Source organism: Ammospiza nelsoni, chromosome 3 (genome assembly GCF_027579445.1).
Source record: "Ammospiza nelsoni isolate bAmmNel1 chromosome 3, bAmmNel1.pri, whole genome shotgun sequence".
Lineage (NCBI taxonomy): Eukaryota > Metazoa > Chordata > Aves > Passeriformes > Passerellidae > Ammospiza > Ammospiza nelsoni.
Genome location: NC_080635.1, coordinates 47,872,159 through 47,899,784, shown reverse-complemented (window position 1 = coordinate 47,899,784; position 27,626 = coordinate 47,872,159). Strand labels below are relative to the sequence as shown.

The window sequence follows — 27,626 nt, the reverse complement described above, 5'->3', positions numbered from 1 at the left end:
GGCCATGCCTTCAGATGGTTCAGATGCTATGCATTTGGAAAAGTTCAGGAACAAGGGATTTTTCCCTCTGAGAAATTGTAGTGAATGTGTTTACAGGCACCACCTCCAAGAACAAAAACTTTGAGCAAGAAATGATCATAGGACTCTAGTGGAAGGAAGCAGTGCTTTTTGTGCAGTGTTTTTAAATAGTGATCATTTTATCGTCTTTTGTTCTGCCTTTGTTTAGCACAAAACGAAAGGAAAGAAGAAATTAGGAAAAATTATATGAGGCTTCTTAGTCTGCTGGCTTCTTGTGAGCTGTATTTTCTGGAAAGGGTTGTGACTGGTGAATGGGAAGGGAATACACTGGCTCATCTCCTGTGCTGAAGTGCCCAACCCTCCTCTCTCCTGCAAGCACCTGCACTCTTGTTGAGAGAATAAAATCAGTGTGGATTAGTTTTAATGTAAATACTTGGGGGGGGGGGTTGTGGTGGGGTTTTTTTGTTCAGTTTGGTTTTGGGTGGGGTTTTTTGTGGACTTTTTGTTTTGGTATCACTTCTAAAATTTCAAACACATTCAAATGTTTAAAAGCTTTGGAGACTCAAAATATGCTGTCTTTTCTTTTGCCTTGCACTCTAAAACTAGAGCTTTGTGTTTTCCCTATGTAATACTTTGAACAGGAATCACTGACTCTGAAAATTTTCTACAGAGGAGGAAAATTGCAAATTTCACATGGAGGCAAAACATGAGTTTGGAGTTGAGAGGTGACTCCCTGTGTAACTCTCCCGTGTGTGATGAGAGCGTGAGCAGCGCCGCTGTGCCCAGCAGATGGAGCGATCCGCCCGCGTGTGTGCCGCTCCCAGCGCCAGCGGCACACATGGATTCACATTCCGCCAGGGGGGCCTTCTCTTATCGCCCAGCATCCTGTTCTGAAAATAGAAAGCGTGAGCAGACCATTCTTCTCTTCCCCCTCTGAAGTCTCAACTTTCAGTATTGCACAGAGGAACGCTGTAAAATGACGTGAATGCTAAAACATGCAGTTTAAGATTTGGAAAAGTGTTTAATTGTACTTTTGTTTCTTGTAAAGCAAATTCCCTGTTCTCTGTGTGCAAGATGAGCAGGGAAAGAGGAAGAGTCACAGTGCATATCCCTGAGGACATTTCTTTTTTATTAGGTCGATAGCATCTAGGACATTCTGCACAACTAATCTGTTCTTGGTTTGTTTTATAAAACTGAAGGTACTATCAAAAGCTGTAGATACATTATCTAGCTCTTTGGCCATGAAGATACAAGGTTTGGAGAGCAGGGAAAAACCAGACTGCCTGATCCAGGATGCCTTGAAGTTAGTGGATACACTAATGAGTGGTAAGGATAGTCAGTGAAAGTATCTTTTCTTTTTCAGTCCCTTAAAAGAAAACTATGTTTTTTTGTCTTCCAGAGGTTTGAAATCTTTTTGTGAATAAGCTAAGCAGTTTTAAGAATAGGAGCTCTTGAAAGGATTTAAGCACTTCTGGGCTTTCTCATGACTGTGTTTTTCAAAAGGGCCACTAGGTCTTTGGAAGATTTGTCTCAGAAGCAAAGCTTATCTGTGATGAGTTCTAAAGCAAAGCTTTACAGCTTATAACAGCTGTGGTTCTTGTTCTGCTGAGGAAGGTGAAGCCACTCCAGGCAATATGTGTGTGACATGAAAACCATAACTGTGGCACCAAAAGATTTATCCAAGATGGTCTAATTGCTAAGATGTGACCAGGACTAAAGGTGTGGCAAGTGAGTTTGGTATGGCTTTCCAACCCACATGGAGCTTGTGTACATCCAGGCTCAAGTCCTAACTATTTGCTCTTCCTTGCTCATGTGTACTTGTTGGATTGAGTTAGCTCATATGTGCAGAGTTACACAGCAGAGAGGTTGCCTATAAATACATCTTGTGGCCCCAAATGAATGGCATTTTGAGATCAAAAGCGAGGCAGCTGACATCCTGACACTGGGTTGGCCCTCGATCTGGATGAATCTGCTCCCTGAGCCTGCAGTGCAGGGAAGTGGGATTTTAGTGTCCATTTGCCAAACACATCACTATGGCTCTGGTGTCTCCTGGAGTTAAGAGCAGTGCATGACTTGCTGAGTACAGCAGCACCAGCAACAATCATTTAGATCAGGTGAGAAATTTACATATTTCCCATTGGCAGGCCAGGATAGTGGGCATGATTCATGAACTGGAGAAATGAGGAATGAGGCTACTGTTGATCCATAGTTCCCTTTCCCAGCTCTTCTGGCATTCTAGGATGTTGGCTGCCTTCCAGATCTCACCACTGATTATGACAAAGAAGAATATAGTTTCTCTTTTTGCTAATTACAGTACTGATTTTTAAATCCTTATTTTAGGCTTGGATTTTCATGGGCATTGAATTTGTAAAGGCTCTGCTCAGAATCAGTTGTATTGGAAGATGAAGTCCATGTTCTCTTAAATCATTGTTTGAAAAACCTAGATCTAATGTTGTTCTTCTAATACAGTTTCTGGACACATGAGCTCATAGACTGGCTCTGACAAACAGCAATGTATTGTAGAGATAGGCTGAGTGTGTTTTGTAGAATTACCTAAGGTTCCCTTTCTGTGAGCTATAATGCATGCCTGTACCCAGCTTGTACTCTGCAATCTGCTATCTTTTTCCTGTTCCTCTCCTCCACCTTTTTCATATTTCTCTTTCCTGTAAAATGGCAGGGTCTTTACCTGAAGCCAAACAAATTTTACTTTTCTGCATGCTCATCTGAACCTCTTTATCAATAACAGTTTCCCTCTCTAAAGTTTCTGTACGTCTGTAGGATTATGAAGATTATGAGACCACCTATTGCATCATCTTTGTCTTTTAGTGCAATTCCAAGACTTCAGCCTACAGATTTTGCATTTCATCCCACCTATTCCTGTCACTTGCATTCAGTTTCTTTTCATCAGCTCTATCAATGGGTTGTCTGGTTTTGGACTAAACCCTCATAGATGTAATTTCATACTGTCTTGCAGTAAAAACAAAAATTATTTATATTCTAAATCCCAAGGGACCAGTCAAACAAGCCCTTACATCTCACAGTTCAAGAATCCATATGTCTTGGTGGTTTTTTGTGTATGTCAGGAGATCATTTTGTACTGATATCTTCCAAGCAACTGTCATGTTTATTTAATGAGCATATCAGTCACTAAAGATGTTATGGTTTATAAGTGTGCTCCTGCTGCTCATCTAAGGTTGATTCCCCAATGCATCTTTTGAATATTTCCTGTTCCTGGTGTCACAAAATGGAAAACCCATGGGTAGCCAGCTTTGTTAAAGCTCTTGCACAGAAGGAAATCTGCATTTGGATACAGCATTAGTGATATCTCATAAATAATCCAGGGTTACTGATGACAATGTACCACAAACATTTTAATGACAGGCAGTTAAAGCCTGCAATGACAGTTCATTCCTTCTTGAGTAACTTAGTAAATAAAATCATAATGCTATTTTAATCAGTAGCATTTCACTAAAGCTCCCTTACTGCTTCTGCTTTAAAAATAGCATTTAAACCAAAATTGCAGTGGTAACAGATTATGCAGATTGTTTCTTTGACAACTTTGCCCTCTGCCCAGGCAACAGAAGGCATAGAGAAGGAGCCATTAAATCCCATTTAATAGACCAGCTTCTGTTCCCAGGTGAACAGGTCTTCATTTCACCTACATGGAAACAAGCAAGCTGCGCAAGGTGACTGAGGCTGAAATATAAAAAACTTTTATTAATAAATGACCAAAACTACTGAGAATTTAGCTCAATAATCAGTGTATCCCACAGTATGTTTTCAGGGCCAGTGTATGGGGAGAAACACCTCTTAATTGAAAACAAAGCATATAGGGGATTGAAGACACAGGAGCAATATAAAGCAGATCACAGAGCTGACTATTCACTTTACTTTTAGGAGCATAATCTTATTTTCACTCTTCAAATAAAGTTATTGTACTTTTTTTCTCAGACTAAATCACTGTATCTGGCACAATGGGCTGCGGGTTAAATTGATTATTCTTACTCCCAAGGCATCTGCAAGAACAATGCAACTACCATGAGCCAGTATCTTTGATGGGCCAGGAATTAAAGATAGGGTAGCTATAGAAAAGAAATTTAGGTGTTAAAACACTTCTACTCGTAATCTTTGTACAGCAGGGACAAGGAGCCGTCCCTTAGGAATTACTTAGATTTTCACATAAACATTGCAATTTAATATCAGGTTTTTACAGTGATGCAAATCAGCTGCTATAGTAATTTGAATGTTGTAATAATTAAAATTAGGAAAACATGAGAGAGCATAAATTCTGACAAGTTATGTGTGAAATTATAGCAAGGCATGCAACTTGCAAAAGGCATTTTATAAAGCTAACACCAAAAGGGTTTTTTCCAGCCACATCAAGGCTAGGTGGCTGAGAAGAGAGTCAGGGAGAGAGAGGCAGTGGGCAGCTGGGAGAAGTGCAGGGAGACAGTCTTAGGGAAGAGACATGTCCAAGGTACATCCGTAAAGGAGCCACTTGCTCCCAGAGGACACAGTGTATTGTGCTCTAAAATCATCTTAAGGACACTGTTGCTGCTATTAGAAAAGAAGGGAAAGAACTAGTAACATGAATTTCAGCAAACTGCAAGGGTCAGCTCTTGATGACAAAACTTTAAGAATTAAAATGAAGTAAATATGTTAGCAGTGTAGCTCTCAGCTGGTGTGTCTCCTCACTTGAGCACAGCTTCACACCCTTCCTGTGCTCCTTCCTGTGAACCCCTTTGCTTTACCTGCCCTGAAGGCAGTTTATGGTGCTGGAGAGCTGTCCCCTTGCTCTTCCAAAGTCTTTCTTGGAGTTATGTTCCCTACTTCCTTTCCTTGTTGAAATTTCTCAGCCTTTTTGATCTGTCCCTCTTGAAAACTTGCTCTCCTAGAAGCTATATCAAGAAAAGAGGGTTTCACTAAATATAGCTGTGAGGATTCTGGTTCTCTTCTTTTTCTCAGTTCTTGGAGTTGAATCACAAATTTTCAAATGTAGCATGAAAGAGCATCCTCCCCTCCATTTCTCTCTAGGCTCATCTTCCCAGTTTCCTCCCCTTCCAAACTGCATTCCCATTGTGTTCTTTTATTGCTATCTTCTCTCCAGTTTTCTTTGCCTATCTCCATCATTGTTATTGCACTTTATAAACCTTACCTTTTGAGTTTGCACTCTGTTTGAATATCTTTTCAGTTACGTGCCATCTATAATACAGATAAATGTTAGGGTGTTGCATTTTTACTCCGCAGCTGTCTTTACTCCTTCAAACCAGGACAGCAGTGTTAGGGATGCTGCTGTGAGAGCAAGTATTCATCAAGGATTTCTTTGAAACTGAAATTGCTCGCTCTGTGGTTGACAATCCCCTGATTCATTCAGCAGCTATTTTAGAAGAATAGGTAAGATCACTCTCAAGCTTTTAGAGGGCTGCAATTGTCACCTAGACACCAACAGATGAAAAAATCAAATTGACATATTGGGAGGAACTGTAATAGAAGATATGATTAATACGCAGTTGGGGAAAGTCAGCATTTGTGAAATCTTTAAGGACTAAGCAAGCACAAGGATATGAGATGGTACAGGTGTTATTTTCAGCAAGGTCTCTGTCCAAAAGCTCTTTAAGAAAATTGGGTGTCAGGACAGAAGAAAGAGTGGTCTCCTGCAGGATAAAGCTGGTGAAAGAGGTAGGCATTCATTGTTTCCTTGTGCCCCCTTAGTATAAAAAAAATAGGGAAGTCTTGAAGGGACTGTGCTCCAGCCTGGGACAAATGTTCTCTTAAAAAGCCATGTCAGAGGTAAGGGAGGTCAGTGGTGACATGAAGTTACCAGGGAGCAACAAAAACAACACTGAAGTGGCTTACTAATCATAACAAAGCAAAGCATTAAAATTCAGCTCATTGAAGTGCTGCTGAGGTCTGTCCTCGGCACTCAGAGCTGCAGTCCAAGGATGCTCTGAGTCCTGTTCCATGTGGAGCTTGGTAGGAAAGTGCACAGATTATCAGATGGGGAAGCAGTCATCTACAGAAGAAATTTTTATGTGACACTAGATCAAGTCATTACTCAATTTTTCCAGATGGCAGAAAATGATGATGCAGGACAGAAGGGTTAAATCCTGGTTGAATTGCAGGAGCAGCTGAAAGAAAGGCATTCCCCTTGGAAGTGCTGCCCTAGCTGCAAAGCAGGGACTTCACACAGCTGTAGTTCTGATTTGTGTTTAATGGTAGGTGATTCAGGAGGATCAGAACGTGCCTGCTCTTGTTCTGATTTATCTCTTTCAAGTTTGCATTCTGGGTAGGCAAAAGGTGGCAAGGATGACAGCGAAGCCAAAGAAAGGTAATTTTCTGCAGACACACCAGGCCTCATTTTCCAGCTAGACTCACCGGAGAAAGAAAGAAACTGTTGAGTTGGCCTCTGGTTTTCTAGCAGTGAGCAGCAGCTGTTTTGGTAGCGGTAGCAGCAGCTCATATAACAAATGTTTCATGATGAATGCAAACAAAAGCCAGCCCTGAAATTCCAGCTCCACTATGTACGCATAAAATATAAAACCAGTTCAAAATAATGTAACTAGTCAACTTGAGGGATTTTTTTCTTCCCCTCTAAATAAATTCCATATGAGAATTAGTGTTTGGTCTGCTCAGTTCTCCAGGGCTCACCCAGAAATTTTTTATCATAAAGGCCAAGGGCAAAAAGTGAGCACAAAAACAGAGCAAGAAGAAATATTTTTAGAAGAAGTGCACATGCAAGGAGGTTGTGTGGTTTGGGCAAAGGTTTTTGAGAATGCCAGTCATGCTTACTGAATTGAAATTACTGCTGATGTTTGTGAGTTGGCTGAATTCACTTGCCTCCAAAATAGGTCTTGGAGGAATTCTTTATGCATCTCTGTGCAATTTGCTTTCTGAAGATGACTTGTGGTTTTAAAGGCATCTACATGTTAGAAGAGGGTTATGCCCTCTAGCATAAATTTCTTTCCAGATAGCTAGTGGGAGGATTTCTAGAGAATGCAAGTTGCTGCTCAGTGCATACCCAGGGGAAATGAGGATATTGAAGAGAAAGAAAACTATAATAATTGGAGACTCAGGAGAAATACAAAAGCTATCCAGGAGGCAGTGTCTTAAATTGTTATCTTCCTCCTGTTGCCTAAGTTAAAACAGCAAGCAAATGCCAGCATTTACCCATCCCTCTCTGCTCTGCTGTTTGCTGGAGCAGCATCTGTTGTCTGCCCATGCAGGCACTCCTGCTCTGTTCTCAGGCCCTGAAATACTCTCCTCGCAGTTTGCTTTCCTTGTGGTTGTTTTTTCTGGGCTGGCTTCCCTGTAATTGTGGAATTATTCAGCTCTATCCATCCAGCCTAGGAAAAAACATAATTTCTTGTGTTCTGACAGATTAATGATAAAATAATATAGTTTATTGTTGTGCCTTTTTCAATATGATTCTATTTAATACCTTTTGTGTAATGCAAGTTTTGGATGAGGTTTGTCTTCTTCCATTTTGTTGCTTTCAACTGAGTTTTGAAGGGCCTGGGAAGTTGTGTTTCTGTGTGATGTATTGCTGTTCTTGGGGTACATGTGTACCTATAAGTCATTATGGGTATCACATCTTTGGTGTAGCAGAGCATGCAAAGGTAGGGCTTAGAGCAAAAGCTGTGTGCTTGTCTTGTCTCTGCTCCTCCTGTTTCTTGACTGCTTCGAATAATTTCCAAGCCATCACCTACATTATTTTATTTCTTGGTATTTGTGGAGTGGGAGGGGGAAAAACAGATAGAGTACTGTTGGATCTAGCAAAGAAAAGGGAACAGAAGGGGTGGGCTCTTTCAGGTTTTGCTTCTTTCTCACTAGAAGGAATTGCAGCACAAGTTACTGGGAGAGCCAGTGGTTGTGTTGGGCCTGTGTGTAGGGAAAACGGGCAGGGAGCACATGGATGTTGCTGTAGCAGAGTTTGGTGCATGCAGGGAGCCAGGGGCATGCACAGTCAACCGGAGCCCACAGTGCTTTGCAGAGCTGTGCTCCTGTGGCTTTTAGGATGTTACTAAGTTTGGAGGTTTTCTGCTTGGGCACGAACACTTGCTTTTTCTGTTACATAAAATGAGAATATGGAATTAATGGGTGACTGATATATAATATACATCTTCCCAAAGCTAGTGGAAATTGGACATGACAGAAGTGACAGCATAGCCAAAGCAAATTTATTTAAAACATTGAATGAAAATATTCCCCAAAAACTCTGTTTTATCTTAAATACCACTGAATATTTTCTGGGCACTGAAGTCTTATTTTTATCTTTTAAGTTCTCTTCCACTCTCTACTGTTCCATGAGTGCTCTGCCATTTTTACAGTAGCCATGACTCACCCTTGAAGGGTCTTCAGACAGCTAACAAACCTGCCATACTTCACTGGGTATTGATATTATTTAATGTCAGTACTTAAATTATGTATTGGGGAAACTGAACTCTCTGCGTGACCAGTGAAGAGAGGTAAATGGCTGTTTCTTTCTCTGAGGGCTGTTTGGTGCCCTGAGTCCTGTCTGGAGTTCATCAGCAGGAGAACTCCTAACTCATGCTGGTACTCATGCTGGTATACAGTAGGGTAGACAGGGATGCTGGCTAGGAGTTGACATGCAGTAGTGTTTGTAGGAGCAGGGATGAAGTATGAGTACAAAACCAAAGTTTATGTCATCCTTCTTAGTGTTGCCTATCCAATAGACAGATCTGTGCATCATTGAGTGCTATTTGATTTAAGTTTTGGTTTAATTATTTGGGGCTCATTTGTGGACTTCACTTTGGGTTTTTTTAGCATCCCACTAAATTTTCCTGCAGTGATTCCAGGAACAAGTCTATAACTGTAGTTCCCCTGTGGGGTACAGAAACACAGCAGAAGCCCAGGACTCCCTTACCAAGAGCAAGGGAGGTGAGTGAAGAGGAAGATCTTTTCCAGTAGTCTCAGGAAACCCCTGCATGGTGACCAAAGCAACTGCTAGAGAGTGAATGAACTGCAGAAGATGGGAACCTGGGGAAAGATTTTGGACAAGTAAACTATGAAGGGTCTTGAAGAGAGTGAAGCATGGCAGGACCAACTGGGGTGAGGGATGATGGTTGAACCAACCTGCTCAGGTATTTGGCAGTGAGGTAATTTCACCAGTTGCTTCCTCCATATTCTCTCCAAGATTTTTGGATTGGCTACATCTCTGGCCACTCACTGCCCACAACTAATGTTTTGGTGATTGAGAAGTCCTCAATCTGTTTTTCTGCACTGAATCCTGGTTCATAGAGATTAGTGTTTGTCCAGTTGCACCACAGAAGTATCACATGCTTTCCACATTTTCCTTGGGGTTATTATGTCAGGATTTGTGGATATTTCAGGTGTGGAGTTTTTTCCACTCTAGACTCTTACCCTATCTATTTCCATTCTTATTTAATTCAGTAAGTGGTAAACTCAGTGGTAAATTTTGAGTGTCTGTGATGGCAATTAAAAGCTACTAGAGTCAGGACATCAGCTGGGAATCCTGGATACCAAATAGCGTTTTGAAGAGTTCACATTCTTTCTGAAATTTTGGTACTTAGTCTAGCTCATGACTAGCATGACATGCTAGTTGGTACTTAGTCTAGCTCATGACATGCAAAGCCAATTCATTGATTTTCTGTAATGACCAGGTGAGATGCTAAGCATGGAGGGTGTGAATTCTTTTTAAGCACAATGAAACAATTTATTGTGTTAAGATTGTTTTGTTTTGTTTGCAAATGGCAGATTGTTCTTTCTAGTCAGTATAGTGAAAAGGGTGAGATGAGTGCTCTAAGCCCTTGAAGGAAACACATTATTATGATAGGCATACACATACACACATCCTGATACACGTATATATTTATCCAGATGTACCAGGAGCAGCTCTTGGAGAGCAGTAAGCCCTTTTTATAGTCAGCCATTTTTAGCTCTTATTAGTGGAAAATAACAAGAACAAATTGCATCTTGTACAACTTTGCCTTTTGGTGCAGACATGCCAGTGCAAGTGGTTGATAGCAAGAAAACTCAGTCTCTTGTCTTACACTTTAGCAAGCAGTTTACCAAAGATGTCAGCCCAGTTCATCTTGGGCTTTGCTAACAGATCGGTGAAATTGCAAAGCATATATTGTCTGTATATTAAATTTCAGAATTTACTTGGCACTGCCTTCTGCTCCTGCTGGAATATGGTACTGGGTCCCTGGCAGGCCCCAGTACTTTGTGCATTTGCAGAAAGTACTTAGTATTTAGCCTAGTTTAAGGGCAGATATGCCACTTAGCCAAAGGTTCTGCTTTGAATCATGGAAAATTATTTTCCTTGGTGCATGTTTTTGCAAGCTACTTGTGGAAATCAGTGGTTTGATTTCCTGCTTAATTCATCTGCTCAGTTCACAGACTGCTTCAGTTACCCTTTCAGACCACTCCTTCAAAAGTAATAAAAATTTAAGCACATAGCCACTTTGTATCTCATGTGCAAAAAGGGAAAAACTCCTAGTCGCACACATCTTTTCATACTGTATACACATGTGTGAGTAATTTAGTGAAAAAATGGCACATGATACATTAGTGTATTTTATTAGCAATTGGCACTGCCAGACCAATATTTTGCTTTTGAAATAATGGCAGAACTTGCCCAGATTGCTGGTGAAATCAAAGGCTGAATCTAGCACTGCATCCCCGTTTCTGAGTCTTAGCAGGAAGAGACAAAAAGCAAAAGATACAACAAAAGTATTTCGATAAACAGATGTCACCCACTTTAAAGTGTTGAATCTCAGTTTAATTTTTCCCATGCTACATAAATAGCCCCTTCACTTCCTTTAGGCTTGCAGTTTTTCATTTCCCACTGTTGCTCAAACAAAATGAAAAAAACCTAGTTATATTTATGAGGACTCTATATTTACTCAGTTTAAGAGTTCTCATTTCTTCAGTAAATGTACTTAATAAAATTAAATGCTCTGGTAATGTGCCAGAAATGCTGTCAGCCACTATGGCAAGCAGATGGATGAAGTTTCAGCTGAGCGTGATGTGCCCAGGTTACTTTGTTTATTTAGAAGCTGATGACCAGTCACTGGACATACTGGAGTAGCCTGTGAGAAATGTTTTTTTAAAGAGCTCAGAGTCACAATTTTGTACTCCCAGCACCTGTGGGTTTACTGATGAACTTGACCCTTGACCCCATCCAGGCATTTAATTGGGTTCCAGGACCTGCATACGCAACACTAAGACTGGATGTGAGGGCAATCTAGCTGCAGCATCTGCCCCCACACTGGCTGCCAAGGTTGATTCTGCTGTTTGGACTGGTTGTACCCTTCCTCCTTCAATAGCTGGGTGTACCCTTCCTCCTTCAATAGCTCCATGTGTGTCTCTCCCAAAGCTGCGCACTCAGTTGCAGAGGACAACCTCCCCAGTAGAATTTTTTTGCCTGGAGAGTGGCCCAGCAGAGAAGGACCTGAGAGTGCTGTTGACAACTGGCTTAACATGAGCCAGTGTGTGCCCAGGTGGGCAAGAAGGCCAAAAACATCCTGCCCTATGTCAGACACAGGGTGGCCAGCAGGACCAGGGCAGTGACTGTCTCCCTGTACTTGGTGCTGGTGAGGCCACACCTCAAGTGCTGTGTTCAGTTCTGGGCTCCTCATTGCAAGACATTGAGGTGCTAGAGGGTGTCCAGAGGAGAGCAACAGAGCTGGTAAAAGGTTTAGAGGGGAAGTCATATGAGGAGCAGCTGAGGGAACTGGGCTTGTTCAAGTTGGAGAGAAGAAGGCTCAGGGGAGACCTTGCCGCTCTAAAACTACCTGGAAGGAGATTGTAGCCAGGTCTGTCTCTTCTGCCAGGGAACCAGCGACAGGACAAGAGAAAATGGCCTTAAGTTGTGCCAGGGACCATTGAGGCTGGACATCAGGAAAACTTTCTTCACTGAAAGGATGTTTGAGCATTGGAAGAAACTTCCCAAGGAAGTGGTAGAGTCACTATCCCTGGAAGTGTTCAAGGAAAGACTGAATGTGGCACTTAGTGCTATAATTTACTTGACCTGGTGTGTTCTCTCAAAGGTTGAACTCAGTGAACTTGGAGGTCTTTCCAACCTTAATGATTTTATGATTCTAGGACAAAACCTGATTGTGTGCATTGCTCACCCACTGAGCACTAAGCCTGGGTGAAAACCTGTGTATGTGTAAGTGCATACACACATCAATGTGGTCAATGTCCCTTCCACACAAATGTACACTGAGCCAGAGGTAAATTTTTTATTTTTTTGGACTGCTGACTATGTCCAGCCTACCTCAACAGGTTTCTCTCTTTATCTTGATATAACTTCTACTATTGCACATTTTGTGAGTAATGTTGAATGTCTTTATTCTACCACTCCCGAAGATTGCCTTGTAGAAAATTGCAATGTTCTTCCACAAAAGCCTAGGTTGTTGCACACATAGTGCTCCTTTTAGTAACCTCGTTCCGTCCCAAAATTGATTTATCTTGTAGAGCTTTTCCTAATTGCTGTCACATTGCCTGGTTTCTGTCTCATTTTATTCTTATTCAGAGGTGTTAACATTTACGAGTTCCTGTAAATACTGAAATGGAAAAAGACAGCAGATCATTTTATCTCCTGTTTTGTTAATCACAAGGGAAAGGTTTGTGCAGTATAACTTTGAAGCACAGTAGTCATTATGTCAGCTCTAGTATTGTCATTAAACTAATGTGCAGACTATCCTGGAAACTTTGATACTAGCCAGTCTCTCTAGCACTGGCATGAAACTACTGGTTGAAATACTGCAGACATAAGACAATTTACACAATTAAGTGCAGGAGCAACGGCTTTTCATGCCCCATAAGTCTCTTATTGGGAATCATGTGTGCTTTCAGAGTGTTCAGCTAAGTCCTTTAACAAGCAATAGAGTTAAGGCTACTGAGAATATACTTCCTGTAAGCAAGGTGATAGATGGCAAAGTGATGCACCCATGTATCTCTTCCTTGTCTGTACATTAATGTTAAATGGGAGTTGAATTAAAAAAGATCACTGAGCAAGCCCTGTTCCCTCAATGGATTGTTCTGGGTGTTGACACACAAGCAAGAATGGTGAGGGTGTGCTGGAGCTGATCATGTCAGTCCCAGAAGACAGGTGAGAGTTACTACAAAAGCAGCTGTCTTTGCTTCTGGCTGGCACAGATGGATGGAGTGCGTAGGGAAGCCTTTATCTTCCAAGATCTTAGTCTTGTAAGCATGTCAGAAATGCTGTTTTCACACTCCTTCTGGAAGAAAATATATTGCTTGGAATATAGAGCAAGTACATGCATGTGTAAATCTTGATGGTGTTTGAACACCTTCTAAGCACCTAAAAATGTTTTGTATTCATTTATATTAACCCAAACAGATTAAAATTATACTTATCCTTGAGTTGGGGCCTGCTTCCAAAAGCTCTCATGCATATAAGGAATTGCCAGGGGAAGTCTCCTGTCACAGGTCACTGAGACACTACATCCTGTGATACAGATTCTGAGGGAGCGCTTTGGGATCAAGCAGGTCACACCAGACCAAGGGAATTTCTTCTGCCTTTCTCAAGCTCCCATCCCTCACCTGTGACTGAGCTGCTAAAATGCTGAGGTTGGCATGAAGAGCCATTGTATCTCTGTAACTTCTGCAACAGCATCTGCCTCCAAGGTTTCCAGGAGAGACACAAACTCTCAAATCACAGCAAATCCCAAGTGTCCCAGGTTCCTCACTGCAGACATGGCTGCAGGCTCTGTAACACAGGCAGTGAAAAAGCCAAGCATGAATTCACCTTGACTTGGGTTGCATTTGTGGAAATCCAGCAGGAGTTTTGGTCACTGTGAAGTCCTGAGATAGCTAAATGTTTGGCTTATCTATCTGTCAGACTCTTGGAGGTCTCCTAGGTGCATAGGAATTACTGTCTTTGTGAGTGAGAACACTTGACCTTCACGTGAGCCTATTAATGCAGGCATGGAGGGTAGAGTGGGTTGCCTGGACCTTCCTGGAAGGAGGAAAGATGAATTCTTGTTTCTGGTTCATAGTGACCTCAGGGGACATGAAGACCCTGGCAGCCTTAAGGCTTAGCCCTGTTGGGACATTATACTTTGCCTCCTAGCCTGAACAGTAGAAAATCAAGATGCTCCCTCTCCAGAAAAAGCACGGGGTGAGAATTGCATTAGCCACACTATAAGATTACTCTCCTCTCCCATGGCTTCTAGTTAATATAATTCCCCTTCTTTTTATTTTTTTTTCTCTTGCTGAAACAAGTCTGCCTGTGTTAAACAACAGACCCTTTTCCTCGGTTTTGGCCAGAGGAGGAAGCCTTTGTCCCGATCTCCTGGCAGCTGGCCAAGGCAGTTGGGATGTGGGCCAGGAGGGGGTGAACTTGAAAGGAACAGTGTGTTGTTTCTGCTCTGGTAGCATTCTTCCTTCTTCAGCAGTGCCTCGGCCCCTGGCTGCCTTCAGTCACTCATTATACACAAAAGAACCTAAGGGCAAAAGAGACAATTTTCTCTTGACCGCCTGTAACTTGAAATAATAAGAAACAAAACCATTTTGGGGCTTTCAGCTGTCTGTGTGCAGACATGGTTGGGAGAAAATCTTCTTGGAACTGGCAACTTTCTCACAAGAGAGAAAAGAACCAATAGCACCTTTTTCCCCCCATTTTAATAGCAGCCTTCATACTGCAACATCCATCTTCCCAGTCCTGTATCTCCTATCAGTTGTGATTTTGCCTTGGCAGTGCATAAGTTTTATTACTAGACATTAGTTATATCCTAGTTAGTATTTTTGCATCCATTTTTTCATTTCAGTAGTTATATAAGACTGCTTATTTCTTTATATATGCTCTTGGAAGACTTAGGCTTAAGTCTAAGAGGCTAAGCATATAAGAGGCTGCATTAAGAATTAACAATTTTTAAGGCTATAGTCTCAATATTTTTTTGAAAAAATATGGGATTGTTTCCCATTCCTGCAAGCCCTGATACTACAGGATGGTGACCACTAAGTTTGAACAGTCAAGGAGTGGAAAATGTATCAAATTTGGTGTTCAGACATCTTCCAAAAAAGACATTCACATTGAGGTATCTGAAATGAAGTGACAAAAAGGCTTTTGCATGCAGTGCTTCTGACTTGGAAGCTGACACAAGCAAGATGTTCAAAACTTGAATCTGTGAAAGACTTAAATGGATCATTGGGTCACTGAGGTTGGTTTCCTGTGTGCTGCAGGCCACACAGTCTCTCTTCTGCATAGAGACCGGTATCTGGAGTTCATTCAATTGTGCATCCATCATTGATGCACAATTTTCAAGTGATACCAATCAAGTGTGTTCATTTTGTACTAACAATTAATCACCTTCACCACTTCAAGAAAGCGGTGACTTCAAGTCCACATTTGTCTGACTTCTGCTTCCAACCCTTCAGTACCTGTAGTTTTCTCACCATGAAAATATGCAGATGCTGTAAACAAGTCACCTCTCAATCGTCTTTTTTTTGTAAGCTGACCAGAGCAAATTTATCATCTTTCTCCAAAGTGTCCCTTTCAACCCCAGTGTTCATTCTGAGGCTGTTTTCATACTCTTCCTGATTTAGGATGTGGTTACAAAACTGGATGCTGTATGCCAGTGTTTCACTTACCAATACTATATATGGAAATAAAGATACCTCCACCTCTCTCCGTCCCTCTTGGACATCTTAGCTTGCACAGCATGCCTCTTCATCATTTCCTTTTTGTGGACAAAAATCACAGATAGCAGCCTACCATGACTCGAAGCACAAAGACAAGATGCCTGCTCCAGGTTCTCAAGTCCTGGGCTGTATTTCTGCAGGCTTTCTGCATTACATAGCTGTGGTGAAGCTTTTCCTGCTTGTAAGCGCTGCTGAAATTTGTCTCGGTCATTGCAACTCTCTCCTCTGTCTGCAAAAAAGTGATAATGTTAGTATCTGATTAACCTACTATGCAGCACTGTTCACAAGCCATCTGTAAGAACCTATTTTTAACTTGTGGTTTTGTCAGATCCAGATTTGACTGGATTCATTCAAAAACTCTTAAACAGCTGTAAAAGATACATTAGAAATTGCAGCATATGAGCTGCAACCATACCAGTTCTTTCGGCAACTCAAACTAGACAATCCTGGCATTTCCTCTGCAGATGACTTTGGTTTTGGCACCTCCAACTCTGTCTAGTTCAACTTAAAAGTTGCTTAATGGCTATAAAAGTACCTGACCACATTCTCATAAGAATCTGCCCGTTCATTCTACCAGTGTGGATTAATTTTCAACTTTTCTTTTTCTTCTGCGTTAACCTACCTGAACTGGGAATGCAACATGAGAATGCACCAAATGGAGGAGTCTCTTAGAGGATGCTGCTGAGATTTGTTATCTGATCTTGTGTGAGATAGAGCACATTTCCAGGTTGAGGACAGCATCAGAGGCAGTGTGTTGTACAGCAGGGTTGGCTGAAGTGTCCCATGCAGCTGGAAATCCATGTTGTTGGATCCAGAGCTCTGAACTGGTAGGAGCAAAGGCATAGCACTGTGACATTTCCAGGAGGAGAGTTTAGAGATTTCTTTATACTTACTGGTTGGAGAAAAGACTTCAGAGAGTAGTAGCTGGAGAAAGTTATAAATTAGCATTGCTGAGTGTGTTGTATGGCAAGTGTTTCATAACAGTGATATAATGCCTTTAACAGCTCAAATTATGTAAGAGCACTGTTGAATACATATCGCTGTTGCACTGTCCACTTGACAGCCAGACCAGTGCAGTGCTGACCTCTGCAATATTTTCTAAATATATGTTATTTGTATAGTGTAGGAAGATATTTGTGATTTATGGCCTTATCAACCCAAGGTACTCCTTGGGCTGATATTTATTTATGACTTATTGCTAACTTTTATTTTCTTTTTTCTTCATCTTTCTTCCTTGCTGTGATTTTATATCATGCCTCCTTAGTGTTTACATCCTTGAACATCAGTAGTTGTTTGATTATGTGTCTTTTAGATTATCTCTTTGAACTCTTCCTGGCTAATCTCTGTTTTGGCATCCCTCCATTTTTCTGTGCCACCCTGTCATTATCAGAGCTTCTTGCATTTTTTTCTATGTTAATATAAGTCCTGAAATTGTGTAAGGTTACAGGGAGACTATTCTTTCCTCCAGTTTCTTTATTTATTGTAGTGGTAAGGAAGAAGAAAGAACATTGCTATCTCACCTATTTCCATCATTTTAGAGTGTCTGTGCCAATTACAGGCTGGTGTATTTGCTCCCAAGATCCCTGTTTGATAAATAATAGGATGTTCTATTGCCTAGGATTGCAGATCCCTGAAGTTCTGGGAGTTTCCATGACCTCTGGAGAGCTGCTCTTTCAGAGAGATCCATACCTGACCTTTAGGAGATAGGAAATGGCTGTGTGCCAGTGTGTGAGAGTTCTCCTAATCCCTTGGAGTTAGGAGTTGTTCTGTGTCAGCAAAGCACCACAATAATTCAGGACAGAAGTGCTGAAGCCAAGAAAGCTGTCACCAGTATGCACCTGAGGGTCCAATCTTTATCTATGTGTTGTTAAAACTGAAGCCATATTTTGTTGGTGTGAATAACTGAGACTAAACTAACCTCTAGTAAAGAGGTTAATAACTGGGATTCATGGTATTTTGGATGAAGTTGGTAGATACTGTGGGACAAATTGATACTTCACTTTTCCATCACTTTTGATTTTTAATGTATTTCTGGTCAGTGTCTCTGTTAGATTTTCTCCACCATCCCTGCTGTCCGTTAACAAACGTGAGCCAAAGCAAGGTGCTCCATCACAGAGTGTGGCTGCAGCACACCATCCCTCCTCCAGCTCAGATCCAGGGACCTGCCCTGTGCTGAGACTCCTGAGCAGCAGTAGCCAGTGGCCATTGGAAAGACATGCAAGCCCAGCACATTGGTGTCTCATCCATTCTCCTGGAAATGTCCTTTTCCAGATATCCTTCAAGTGCCAGGCTAAAAATTTCGAGTTTGTAAAGCAAATCAGTTGTGCCAGAAAATTTTTTGCTAAGCTGCAGTTGAACATTCCAGGGGAGATAATTTCTAGTGTAGCCATCAGAGCCCTGCTTGGCACCACAGCAATGAGAGGCAGATCAAACAGAGACCCTCGCCCCTTCACATGTCACATCCAGCCACAGTGACACACATTTCTTTCCATTTAAAATTCTGGAGAAGAAGGTATGTGCTGTAACTCAGCTGCATACAATTGAGACGTGGGGCCTCCCTGCCCATTGCAGGAAATGAGTTTGCTGTGTCAGTGACAGCCACCGTCGTCTCTCTCACAGCCGTGGGAGCGGCGCAGCTCGGCGTGGCGTTCTTCCACCGCGGGTGTGAGCCCGGCAAACCACAGCTCTGCTGGCCTGCTGCCCTCCTGTGCTGCCTCCAGCCTGCCTCACCTCTCCTCAAGGGTCCCAGGGACACTGGCTCCCTGTGGCTCCATCCAGGAGCAGCCTCTGCACGGCACCCCCCAAACCAGCAGGACACTGGAGAGCACATTGTTTGGAAAGTTTCTTCTGAGGTGGAGAATGCCTTTAGGATCATTTTGTCTAAATATGGCAATTCAGGGTTTTTGAAGCCACAAGTTATAAAACTCATTTTTCCCTATGGTTTGGATTGCTGCAGTGAGTAATGTCCATTTCTTAGTTAAAAAAAAAAAAAAAAAGTGAGAGTGTGGAAAGTAACAGTAAACACTCATCAAGTGGTAACCCAAAAGAATTTAATTTTCTTCATTCCTATCTGCATACCAGTTTAGTCCTAATTTAAGGTATGAGCAGGCTGCCCTGGGAGGTGCATTACTGTATAGTACGTTCTTCTAGTAATTGAAAATAATGCCAAAGCAAACATATTTTTTAAAAAATAACCCTAAGAAGTAAATGGTATAGTTTGTTGCCCTCCATCTGGTTAGCTGTCTCAAAGGTCATAAAATGGGGGTCCTTTGGTGGGGCAGCGTGGTTTATGTAGCATATGCAGATTGGTATTTTGGCTTTAAGCCAGATCTACCTAATTTTCCATTTTGCTTCTATGATGAGAAAAGGTACCTGAGGTGACTTCAAGGGGCAGTTTTGTGATTTCATCCGTATTTGTATTAAAGAGCCCTTTAAGAGTATTTAAGATTAAAACATAGCCTAAATAAAGTTCAAGCACAAAAAATAGCAGAGTTCACTTGTTTTATCAAAAGGCTGAGCTTGCAGCCAGGCACAGGCCCAACTCACACCACCCAAGAGCCCACACCTCACAGCTCTTCATGCTCTGTGATTCCAATGATTGTGCTGCAAGGCAAACAAACGGGAGCCAGAAAATTTACACAGCCCCTGCAGCCTTCCAGAGTGTGGCTGTTCCTGTCTGCTCGGACATTCTGTAGGTAGGTCTGTGAACAGAACAGAGAATTGCACACATCCAGAAACCCCTGTGCGACTGCAGCAGCACATTCAGAGGAGGAGTGTATTGTGCTGCCAGGGTGGCACAGAGCACTGGGCTCCCTGCCTGGGAGCACACTGCCTTTGGCTGCTCCTGCCCCCACAGACTGTCCCCCAAAGAAAGCAGTCTCGTGCTTTTCGCCTTGTTGGCAGCGCTCCTGGGCTCAGCACAATTGCCTCTCTCTGCTGGGAGAGCAGCACTAAGGGAGCTGGAGCTGTGAAAGTGGCTTTCCCCACTTACAGTCCTGGAGGGACCATATAAGCAAAGAGCTTTTTCCAGTGAGCTAAATGGAGTTTTCTGTAGCAGAAATAACTTACGTAAAATAAAAATAAAGTTGGCAGGCAGTATAAAGGCTTAAGCTAATAAATGCAATATTTAGTAGTGTATATTTGCTGCTGAATTTGTAAAGAAAACCAGACTGCAAAGCTGACACGAGCTATCAGTTAAGCACAATAAAGAGGAGTGTCTTGAAGTGCTCAATAATCATAAGAAAGTTTTCTCACCCAAGGACAGACTGAGTACATTGGCCTTTCTGGAATGTAGTCATCTCATACACAATGGCAATTTGAAGGTAACTTGAACAACTTGACTAAAAATTTAGATGACATATTTGTGAGTCTGTTCTGGTCTATGGGTGAAGGTGGTACAGAAGAGAATAAGCTCTTGGGGAACCCAGATATTTTCACCAAGAATACTTCACACTATTCATTAACCACAGGTCCTGCTTTCTATGCCGTTGTCTGTTTGAAATGCAAGCATTTCCTGATCCTTCTTCTACACCTTTTCTTAGCTAAATAACATGTTAAAATTGCATCTCTCTTCCTGTTTTGTTTTTTTTTTTGTATATTTTAATAATTTCGCTACTATCTAAATAGAACTAAGCAAATTGATAAACAGTCAGTAAATACAGAGCATATTTCACATTACATCACTGTAATTAACAGAGAACTCCGTGTACTCAGTTGTTTAATTACTTACATATATGAGTAGAGACAGATTTCACTGTAGAGAACTACTAACTTTGGTGTAAAAGTTCCATTTAATTACAAAGCAGTATTAATAGTTGCCAACTAATAAAAACCATTCTTCCTTTAGAGAAGGAATTAAAAGTATAGATTCAAAATAGAATTAATGTTTTAAATAATTTTTTGTGATTTAGAACAGTGTTGCATTGGGTAAGCTAGTCAACATGTCTTCCCTTTGTATCATTCTTCCTGCATTTCAAATTACTCTGCTGCAGTTGATAAGCAAAACAATTTCAAAGATAGATATTTCAGATGTAACTTTTTTCTTCTGCACCAGATGGGTGTGACACAGTGCAGTCCAGTGATTAAAAAGATGTCCACCCCAGCACTACTTGTCTCATGTAGTATTATTAAAATATTCTGAATTATTTTTCTCTAATTCTTTTACTCTGTAGGAGGAAAATGTGTGTTCCCCAACTGAAAATGGAAATTTTTTACAAGTGTGGATACCTTAAGCTCTATGAATGTTAATCTTTTAAAATTTAAAGAAAGCAGTTCATGTTCAATGCTGTGCTCTGCCCATCTGTTGGACATTTCAAGATTTAAAGTCTTGTACCAACTTTTTCTCTAAAGATCATTGCTGTTGTGCTTGCTAGATGGGCTTAGTAGTATTGTATTACCTCTTGGGATAAAAGGTTTTGTCTTTGTTTAAAGTTCCTCTCTTCCCTAAAAAACTATTCTTGATTATTTCTCTTGTATAAACAGATCACTTGTGGGATCCCAAGAACAACTCACTTCTCTGCTAGGAACCAGCACTGCATCCTTTAGCTTTATGTGTAAGCAATTGTGAAAATCTGTTTCTCTGTAGAGATGTTAAGCATTTGTTAAGGTTTGCTGGCAGGTGCTTCAGAAGACTTCCATTTGTTCTCCTCACATGAGCAAAACTCTGCCCATGGTAAAATCACATTTTGATTCAGGGACTCCCTCTGGAAGTGAGGGTAGTTGCTGCCACTGGAACCCAGCTGGAAACATTTAATGTGCTTTGTTGTCTGCTTCCTCCATGTTAGCTTTTTCTTTGCTGTCCTTCATGGCCTGACCCTTTTGAATAATTCTGACTTGAAGAACTGCTGTTACAGTAAGAATTAGGTTCCCATGTTATATACTTAGGATGAAAATACTTGGGATGCTCTGGCAGCCAATTGCCATCTAGAAAAGAGCAAAATTATTGCCGTCAGATTTTGCTTTATACCTCATTTAAATACATTCATCTCCAGTGATGGACTCATTTATTGAGAGAGAGGGCAAAGAGACAATTCAGTATTTTTGTTAGTAACTCTTAATTCCTTATCAACAATAAAAGGTTTGTATTTCAGTTTGCCAAAGCAAAAGTGTCGGGGTGAACAAAAAAGTAGTGAAATCTTCCAGGGCATGACAGGAAGATGAGTCTAGTTCCATTAACAGGTATAACAGGACGAGAAAGTTAAGAGGCACAGTTGATCCTAAGGTGTCGTGAGGTGATGCCAGCCCTGAGATGGATTCAGGTTGACAAGTATCTGTTTAGATTTGAACTATAATAAAGCACAGCATAGACCTGTCACCATATGCCACATAGGAAATAATTGATTAGTTAAGCTTGGTGGCGTGCCTGATGTCAAATTTCCAAAGCTAGGCAAGATTTTGGGTTTCTCTACGTGTGGCTCATGCTCTTAGTTCATATGATGTAGTTTGCATTTTCAGGTAACCATTGACAATTAGGATCTTTGGTGACTGCATACAAGACCTGTGTGAACTAGCCGTATTTAAACATGCAAGTCTGACTTCAAACATCAGGGTTTTTTCATATCTTGTTAAAAGTAAATCCGTTGTTAGAAACAACTTGAACTCATTGGTATCAGGAATGTAGCAGGGCCATGCCTTAATGTTTAAATTAAAAAGTTTTGTCTGGCCTCACTAATCAGCACCCACCATGTTGCTGCTTGTTCTTTCTTTACAGAACATAGGAAACTTGGCAATCTGACTGTGACAGTGAAAAAGACCGTCCCCTCTCCAGAAGCAATACAGGTCCTCTACCAACGCATGAGATATGAATATGAGTTCTATTACTATGTCAAAGAACAGTTCCACCTGCTAAAGCGCAAGTTTGGACTGAAGTCTCATATCAGGAAACCAAGTCCCAGACCTGAGTTCTTCATTCCTTCTCCCCTGGAAACAGAAGAGCCAATAAATGATGAGGAAGAAGATGATGAAAAGTGGCTAGAGGATATCTATAAAAGGTAATGGATGGAAGAGCTATCCTCTCTCTTCTGGTGGCCCCTCCAGCTTTCTTAAGATTTTTTTTTAATTATTATTAAAAGTAATTCCTTAAGGAACTGATTTAATGCGCAGCGGATTTGAAATGGAACAGAGGAGATCATTCCCACATGCTGGAGCCATTGGGAGATACCTGATTTTGCAGGTTTGATTCATTATACAGTGTTGGCTCTATAGCATCCTTGCTACAGCATAGTTCAAGAGAGAAGGACCTACCATCTGTCACAAAATAACTTTTGGAATACACAGTAGTCCTTTGTGAACTGCAGAATACAAAAGAATAGATTGGGCATTCATGAAAAGCAAGTCTTACAGATTCTCATCTCTCTCTTTGACCATAAAAAAGTCTTCATAGCATAACACTGTGGCATGAACTACAGACAGTGAGCCATTTGGGAAGAGTGCCTCTTTCTGTCCAAAGCACACTGATATCCTAGTGGTATGGTCAGAGCCATTGCTTTGTCTTCAAATCCAAGGATACCAGGCTCAGGAAGAGGCTAGGTAACAGCTCCTTGAATTACCTGTGCCAGCGGAGTGAGGTTGCTGTTCTACCAAATCAGTACTAGTGAGTGTAAGGCAAGCTACAGGAACCAGATATTTTTGGTGAAACCTTCTAGTTCATAGAGTGGGAAACATTACCAAGTCAGTCAATGGCAACAACAAATGTAAAGTGCCAAGCAGAGCTTTATGTCAGCAGTTGAGTGTGTTTCTATGAAACTCTAAAGGAAAAGGTGTAACATATGGGGTTTATGTTCAAGAATGGTATTTTTAGATTTTTATCATTCTTTTGGGTCACAAATCCAAAGAGATGCAGAAAAAGCTACTCATGAAAAAGCTGGGGTGATCTGGAGCTCCTATTAAACACGACCTGTATTTCTGCAACTGCAGAATTTAATTGTTCACATCTGAATCTCAACGCAGCTTCCCCACCAACACAAACACCAAACTCCTGCTTTTAGTGTGGCTAGAAGGGAAATTACCAATATGAGCATACACAGCTTCTCTAGTTGAAATAGTTCAGAATCATCAAAGACAAGAAGATGTGCTCTCCAAAACCAAAGCTGATTCAGTGATAGGTTTGAAAGAGAGTCACTGTGAAAGTTGCCCTTGTTAACCACTACAAATATTATCTGCCAACACTAGGAAAGGGATCAGTGGAAACTGGTGAAAGAGAAGTAGCACCACTGTGTGAGGTGCTGGAGTCATTCAGGTGGGTGTTCCTGGAGTGGGATTCCCTGTGATGTGGGTGTGCTGGCTGTTGGCCAGCCTGCCAGCCTTGGAGGTGCAGGAGGGACAGACACACAGGCAGTGCTGGGCAGAGCTCCTTGGCATTCTGCTACACAGCAGAATAGGGGGAGTTTGGGGTCTTGATGAGGCCTTGGCCTCTTATGCACCATTGTTGCCAGAGAAAGCTGGACTAATAGAGAATAAGAGCAAAAAATTCCTGTCCCCAGAGCACAGGAAAGAAGCAGGTACAAGATGTTGCAGCTGCTTGCCAGGATGAGGACAATCCACCTCTGTCTATCTCACATCCTTTCTCAAACATTTACCAGAAAATTTTTGGTTCCTATTCCACGGCTGCTTTCTGCAAGGCCTTACTTCAGTTTGCTGCATCAAGCAAAAGTTATTTTGTGATAGATGAAGCATATAAACTCAGGATCAGCTCAAATGGGCTTTCCAAGGGTTTCCTCTTCCATGAGCCTGCTGAGAGCCAATAAAAATTATGATTGATCTTCTTCACTCCTGAGTCTTTACCTGTACACAGAGAATGAAAATAAAGGAGAGTTAAGACAAGATGCTAACTTACAGAAAATACTAGGAAGATTCTGTTCTCATTATTAACATCCAGGTTGGTGGTAGCAATGCACTACTGTGGGGGAGCACATTAAAGAAAGCTGAAAATGGCACAGATAGTAACTAACATATTAGCTAAAATATGAATCTGCTGCATTGTATATTTTAAGTGGTTTCTATGAAATTACATTGAAAGAGTAATGATTAGTTTACACACTGTGGAGTTGTTATATTTTGGAAAGAACTAGTATTCTCATGTTTCTGAAATTCTGTTTGAATCCTTTTTCTGCCAGTGTTTTAACAGAATATAGTCACTTAACACATTCACCCTTCCTGAGAGTTCACTGCCGCTTACAGTAAAGTCTGTTTCTATCTGTTTGTTTATTTAATGGTATCTTCAGCCATCACTACTTATAATCTAAATACAGAAGCTGCTTCATGATTTACTCGCTAGGTTTTAATATTGTTGTATTTTCGTAACAATCAACCTGGCCTCTCCTCCTCAAATGGTAGTTCTTAAATTTATCTGGCACATAGCATCTAATATTCCTGGTCCTATGGCCTGTTTATCTGTAATTAAATATATTTTGCTTAACTTTTAAAAGGTACGTTATAAGCTGGTAAATCTTTGACTTATTTATTGAAACTTTTCAGCACATTCCAAATTCTAAGTTGCTCAGGAAGAATTTGATTTAAGTAATTGTGTTTGGGTCTGATGAATATTTCTTATTCAAAAAAATCACTATTTGTAAGCCTCTAGTCCACAACAGCTTTGTAGAAAGTGCCAACTTGGAAATCTTTTTGGGGGGAAAAACGTGGCGGTTCAACACTTACAAAAATATGAAAATAAATGTCTACATTAGCTTAGCTATAAATGAAGCAACATATGTTTTGGAATGAAATCTTCTTTAACTTATTCACTACTATCTCCTGAAATATCAATAAGCCATATGATTCTTTATTTTCCAGTCCAATGATGTTTAAAAATAAAACTTGCACATTTCTTCCTGGCGCCATTGTCCTCTTGCTTACAGTAGTTTTCCTGCCTGGATGCAGTGGCTGTGGGGAGGATATTGGAGCTGCACCCAACAGAGCAGGGCAGGATACAGCCTGGGGCATCCTCTGAGGGTCATACTCGAGCAGTGAGACTGGAGCAGGTTGCTCCTGGCTTATTCCATCTCCCAAGCTGTCTGGAGGTGTGAGCTGAGGTCTGAATTGCTTTACTCACCTGAGATGTGTGGTCAGTACAGTGAAGTACATTGTCCAGTGTTCCGTGGCTGCTAAGTAGAAGTTTTATCCAGGAGAGAAACAACTTAGTCTCCATACACTTCATTTTTACTAGATATGGTGTTTGATGGCTAGGCATAAAAGCTTCATTGATCAGAGTGATGTTACAATGTAAGTGAAGTATCACTGCTTTCACATTAAGAGAGAACCAACGGTTGTTAAAATGCAGCATTCTGGGAAAAAATAAATTTTAGTCTTAAGTTTCAAGTGACAATGACAAATTGTGCCATTTTTTGTTTCTGTTCAATTTACTTCTCTGCCACATGAATTTTGTTGGCAATGCAGGGCTAAGTCCAAGTGTCTCAAATGTTCTCTACTTGTATGTAGAGAAGCAGCTTGGCAGAACTGAAAGTACTGATGGTGTATTTAAAGCATTCCAGTTTCTTTGCAGTTCTTTTATCGTGGATCTTGGATGAATCATTTGAGTGTTAGGATGTAAAATGGTGCATTGTAGCATAAACACACAAGCAAAGCCATGAATTTTTAAATGTTGGAGAATACATCTGTGAATTCAAGCCATGGAATTTTTCCTCCTTTAAGTATGTGATACAATTAATTGAATGTACAGGTATGTTTTTTGACTAGCAAAGGAAACCACACTGCATGCCAACTTTTATCCTCTTATCAAATGAAAAAACATTGTCTGCCAAAGAATAAAATTCTACATTCTTTTAAAAAATAAAGACCTGATAATAAATTCCCAGCTAAGAGTAATGGTGCTCTGATCATTCCCTCCGTTTTAAGAAAGGGAACATCTGTGATGTTAGAACATTAGCCTAAAACAACACAGCAACATTTTTGAGAGCTAAAATACTGTAGTACAGTACCACAGCATTCCTTCTGTTTTATTTTTAAGGACTCGGCCTTTTTTGCAGGGAGTTCAGCTAACACATAAAACACTGTTGATCAGTCTGCTTGCACAAGCCAAGACCAGAGTAAAGAGCTGAGTGTTGCTACATACAGACCTCCACACACAGATTGCATGGGAAGAACAAGGGTGTTACCCAGCCTTGGAAGTGCTTGTCTGCTGGCAATGGAATCACTGGAACAACTTTTGCAGGATCTGTCCCAAGGGAGGGTTTGCAAAGTTAGGTTCTGCTTAAGTACCCACAGGTATGGCAGGAAGGTGCTGGAAGGCAACTCCATGAGAAATGGCGACTGGAGGGTAAAAAACCTTCGCTGCAGAATATTTAAAGTGGATGGGAAGGGATCTTGGTTTGAAGGTTGAAAGTTAAATTGCAACCAGCATAAATCAAGTCCTGATGTCTCACAGCTGAGAAGCAGTGGTAAGTTTGCTTTGGTTTGTTTGGAAATGGCGTATGCCAAGCTGCAGTGTGCAGTGAATGTTGGATCTCAGTTGCAAGCTCCAGAATATCAGTGTGTGTGTGTGTGTGAGGAGAGCACCAGCACACCGTCATGGTTGAGTCTCAGCACCGATGGCTGACCCTGTCATCTTGGAAGAGCCTGCAGTAAGGTTTTTGTGGAGGCAGTGGGATGGGGGAAGGGGAAAATTTTCTGCAAATACAAATTTGGCCTTGCAGACACCGTAAGATGACAAGATTTGACCACTGGTTTATTTAAACTCATATTTTGAATATAAACATGTGGATTTCCTTTTCTGAGTGTGTAAAGGATGTGAGTTGGTTTTGTATTTAATTGATTGTGGCTGGAAGGGTAAGTTAATAAAACTGCTGTCAGGCAGGCACATTGGAGTGTGCCTTATGCACACTTTTGTCATCTCTCTGTTCCCTTCTTTGGATACAATGGGCAAAAAAAAAAAAAAAAAAAAAAAACAAAAGTGAAAGAATTCAGCTATACTGCAGGGCAATTGGTGTTGTGAAAAGTAG

The 27,626-nt window shown here is 41.1% G+C and overlaps 1 protein-coding gene across 1 annotated transcript in view; it reads left to right on the top strand.

The window, feature by feature from the left end:
• Positions 1–25,496, top strand: part of UST (uronyl 2-sulfotransferase) — a 152,458-nt gene extending 126,962 nt beyond the window's left edge. The window contains exon 8 of the mRNA XM_059468150.1: positions 22,382–25,496. Within this exon, the coding sequence (XP_059324133.1) occupies positions 22,382–22,665 (284 nt within the window). The 3' untranslated portion in view covers positions 22,666–25,496. The remainder of the gene's footprint in view (positions 1–22,381) is intronic.
• The last annotated feature ends 2,130 nt before the right edge of the window (positions 25,497–27,626 follow it).